This window comes from Dipteris shenzhenensis, chromosome 13, assembly GCF_047967505.1.
Source record: "Dipteris shenzhenensis isolate YYH24624 ecotype China chromosome 13, Dip_SZ_1.0, whole genome shotgun sequence".
NCBI lineage: Eukaryota > Viridiplantae > Streptophyta > Polypodiopsida > Gleicheniales > Dipteridaceae > Dipteris > Dipteris shenzhenensis.
In genome coordinates this window covers 3722832-3727214 of record NC_141608.1, presented here as the reverse complement: position 1 = coordinate 3727214, position 4383 = coordinate 3722832, and the positions used below count along the sequence as shown (strand labels likewise).

The following is a 4383-nucleotide window of genomic DNA, read 5'->3' as shown; positions in this document are numbered from 1 at the left end:
CCTAACCTAGTGTAGGTAGTCAATTACATCAGCTAGAATTTCTTGGTCATCAAAGCCAAGATCATGATAATTCAATAGGATGAGGGGGGAGGAGCGATGGCACATACACCCAGCTTTGTTGGTAGGCCAGCCTAGCATAGGCGGTCATATACATAGACCAAGGGAGCATCGAAGCCACTCACCATTTTCTTTTCCAAGAAAAGGTGGCCTTGATCTTTTGCGGTCGTCGAGGGTGCACAGGAGGAGAGTCATCTTCTGAAAGCCACATCTGTTTCTTCATGTGTTCCCTCCATCTTCTCCCTATGATGGTGACCTAAGACTCATTTTCTAAAGACATTCACAATTCTACCAGCTTTGATGTGATGTTCGGGTGCATGAGCTTCATCTTCTCAAAAATAATAGCCCTGCAATTAGACGGTGGAAGTAATATTCAGTCGATCGCGGCCCTTGATGGGACACTACATTATAAAGGGTTTGCAATGGAACAAGGTGAATGATATTCAATCATTCATAAGCTCTGCCCAAGATAAAAAATGTAAACAAAAAGGAATCCAATGAAAATGGTGTGAAGGAAGAGGAGATAAAGGGAAGAGAGAGAGAGAGAGAGAGAGAGAGAGAGAGAGAGAGAACTGAGGGTGTGGGAGAAAAGGTGGAGATCGTGTGTAAGAAGACTTAAGGAGATAAAGAAGGGAAGAGAGAGAGAGAGAGTAAGTCAACCATTGGCTCTTCTGCATTGGACTTGAATGGAGACTTTAAAGTAAAAAAATGCAATTTCTACTTTGCCAAAATTGCATCGTTGCTAAAGCTACCCTAGTTTCCATAGTATAAAGGATAACAGAGAAAACAAAGCAGGGAAAAGATTATGGACTGGCCCTTGATTTTATCGTTGCGAAATATGTCTGCAAGGCTGATACTCTGTACTCTTTGCAGGTGGCAATGATCGACGGTCATCCTTATCTTTCACAACGTGAATGGCGATGCGACGGGATTGATTCATAGAACTCCACGCCCTCCCTCGAAACATCCTTCGTAGCTGGCAATTCGGTTGTCGGCATGCAATTCGCAGTTGATGCCTTGCCTCTTCTCTGTTAGACTTGCAGATTGGTTCTGTATAAGCTCTCCAAGAAAATGATTGAAGCTCTCCAAGAAAATGATTGCTGCAGTGGGCTTATTCACCTACTCCCTCACCATTATCCTTGTTGTGTCCGTTCATGTGCATTGTACGATTCCACTTCCTACAAAGTTTCGCTTCTAACATGGGAACTTACCATATGTGAGCCCATCGAGCGTTTGACGCTTCCATTTTCTCAAAATGCAGATCATCTGGATGGGGTACTCGCCGTGCCTATGTTCGTCTTCGGGGATTCTTACGCAGACATCGGCAACCGAGACCCTCAGGACCCTGTGCTCAATATACCATGGCGCTCTCCTTATGGTAAAACTAATCCCGGACAGCCAACGGGCAGATATTCAGATGGAGGAGTCTTAACAGATTTCGTGGGTGAGTGCAACTATCCATTCATGATTCTTATTTTCTACAACTGTCCTGACGGAGCCTAGATTAAAGCTTGAGATTGTGCATACAAGATTTCCACACATCATATTCTGAAGCTTGTGGAATGGTACACGATACAACAGATTCCTAAGACCACATGCACTATTCTGTGCAGCTGCATATGCCAATCTTGGACTGCCAGTGAATTACAGAAATTGGAATTCTGGTAATCTGCAAACGGGGATGAATTTTGCGTTTGGAGGCGCCGGAGTCTTCGAGACGTATGGCCCCGAATACACAACCATACCAACTCAGGTTAATCAGTTTGCTAGTCTCGCTAGTAACTGGACGCCAGACGAGCTGGCTGCTGCTCTCACACTTTACGTTCTTTGTGGTAACGACTATGCCGCCTACTATTTGAGTCCTAATGCAACCGAAGAGGTATGCAAACACTCGATCAACTTTGTTTTAGCTATTTTAACATCAGAACAATTGCATAGACAATTTGGTTCATCTCATCGAACAAGATAACTGAGCTCTCAAATTTGCTTCATATCGTCTAGGGTCTCGCCCAGCTTGTGCCAAAGGTGGTCAATCAAATGATGGCCGATATTACATCCATGTATAACATCGGCATCCGGAAGGTTATATTGACGTATTTGGAGCCCATGGGTTGCCTGCCTTTCATCACGTGGGGGAAAGATTATGCGGGCTGTAATGACGATCTTAATAAGATTGTGATATATCATAATCAGCTCCTTTATAAGGCATGTATAGACCTCTACATCTCACTACAACGCGACATTCGAATCGTCTTCTTTGACCAATATGGTGCCTTCCTGACCATACTTGACAATCCCAATCAGTATGGTGAGCAGAGTTGTTTACCTTCATCATGACCTCATGCAGTTTGACTTGTACCTAGTTTTCTCTTCACAATAAATCTACCAATATAATCAAGTTTCTCTCTTTCCTGAGTCAAACTATAAAGAAAATCTCAAGATTGGGTTTCAACAAAATTTATCTAGTACATAACTTTACATTTACCTAGTACATAACTACAAAGAAAATCTCAAGATTGAGTTATAACAAAATTTACCTAGTACATAACTTTACATTTTGCAATCACATTTACACATGTTCAATGGGTTGTTTGGGATGATCAATCTTGTGTTATGACTATTGCATAGTGGACAGGTTTCCAGGATAACTTTCGGGCGTGCTGTGCCCCCACATCCAATGAGGGTGGTTGTGCAATCAATGACGCATCTGGGAACCCCACGTACACAGTGTGCAATGATGCAAGTACCAACTTTTGGTGGGACAACGTTCACCCATCAACAAAAGCATGGAATGCTGTGATGACTTTCTTTAAGGACGAACTAGCAAGTGCCCTCAGCTAGAATCCCTTTGCCCAAGCAAGTATAGTACAAAATTTCAATTTGGTTGGACTTTGATATCACATAATATTAAGCCATCAAAGAGCCATCATATATGCCTATTAGCATGAACTTTATTATAATGGAGATCATTTTTTTTTTTAAATTTCCACATGTAATTGCTTTTAAAAATAAGGTTGCTTATGTGTATGTTAAATAGCTTGAATATACATAAGCTATATGCATGTTCCAATATACTAAGAGGTGGTGCCCCACGCACACTTGTGCACTCTTGTTAGTGTCAATACCATTTGGCCCACTATATTAGCAAAATATAGGACCATAGCTGGAACTACCATGTGTATTGTAATGCTTTGTTGAAATGTGTATTGTTATGAAAATGTTGTAAGCCAATCCAACAAAGGCAACTAGGCTAAGTAAACCAAAAGGCACAACCCATGAAGTCAATGTGAGAGTCATAGATAGAATAGCATTAAAATGAAACATTCCTCATTCCTAGTGTCTTTTCTTTGTGCAAGCGTGAGAACTTGTAGAATTACATAACATTCTAAAGAAATGAATGAAAAAGAACCCTATTTTTTGGTTTAATTATAGAATAGGAGGAAACATGACTAATTCATTTCCACCATTTTCCAACATAAGCAAAGGACATAGATCTGACGAATTTCCCTATACATCCAAAAGCCATCATAGTTTATACCATGTTTGGTTGAGTCTCGCACTAGATTTCAAGCATGCTTTCCTAAGGTGGTAAGCTCCTCGATCCCAAGTTTGCAACGCGATACCATGGAATCCACAAAGTGGATCTAAACCTTATCACTATAATTGTGGACATGTGATGATTTCTAAAGACCAAGTAGAAGGTCATGTGCCCCTCCAAGATGATCCTCACCACATATCTTCTTCAAGCCAAAAGCCGCTAGAATCCAAGTGACAACATCAACTCTGTTTCAATCTAGCTTTTTCTAGATGTAGGAAAAAGGCAAGATATGCCCCACAAAGTGGAACTCTAAAATTGTTAGCATTTCCATTGTGACCATAAAATAGTATAGTGTGTAGTTTTTTGTCCTACAAGTACGCATTATAATTCATCTAGAAGGCCTATGCAACAATATCCATATTCTCTTAAAGAGAAACACCAAAACTTATTTGACAAACTCAGCACGAATAATGTTAAGGCAATCACCAAAACAATCAACAACCAGTTGCAAATGCTTTGTCATAAATATAGAATGGTGTGTGGGTGGAAGACGATTGGCAAGGGTAAAGAGCAGCATCCTAGTTTTTCTTTTAATTTAACTTTTTATAGAATAAAATTAGATAAATCAAAATTTAAAAATTGATTTGAAAAAGAAAAAAAGGAAGTCTAATTTTGTTGTCGCACATTGACCATCTTGCATAGCTTCAACATCCGATGTCCATGATCCTATAACTTCTCTCTCCCTCCCATAGTAGAGATATCTATTTTTTGTAGCCTATACAAGGTAT

The 4383-nt window shown here is 40.2% G+C and overlaps 1 protein-coding gene across 1 annotated transcript; it reads left to right on the top strand.

The window, feature by feature from the left end:
- The first annotated feature begins 1128 nt into the window (after positions 1-1128).
- Positions 1129-2394, top strand: LOC147894928 (GDSL esterase/lipase At2g36325-like). The gene is made up of 3 exons (XM_087384253.1): positions 1129-1501; positions 1671-1936; positions 2059-2394. Exons 1-3 carry the CDS (start codon positions 1129-1131, stop codon positions 2392-2394), a joined length of 975 nt encoding a protein of 324 aa, XP_087240379.1.
- Positions 2395-4383: the final 1989 nt, after the last annotated feature.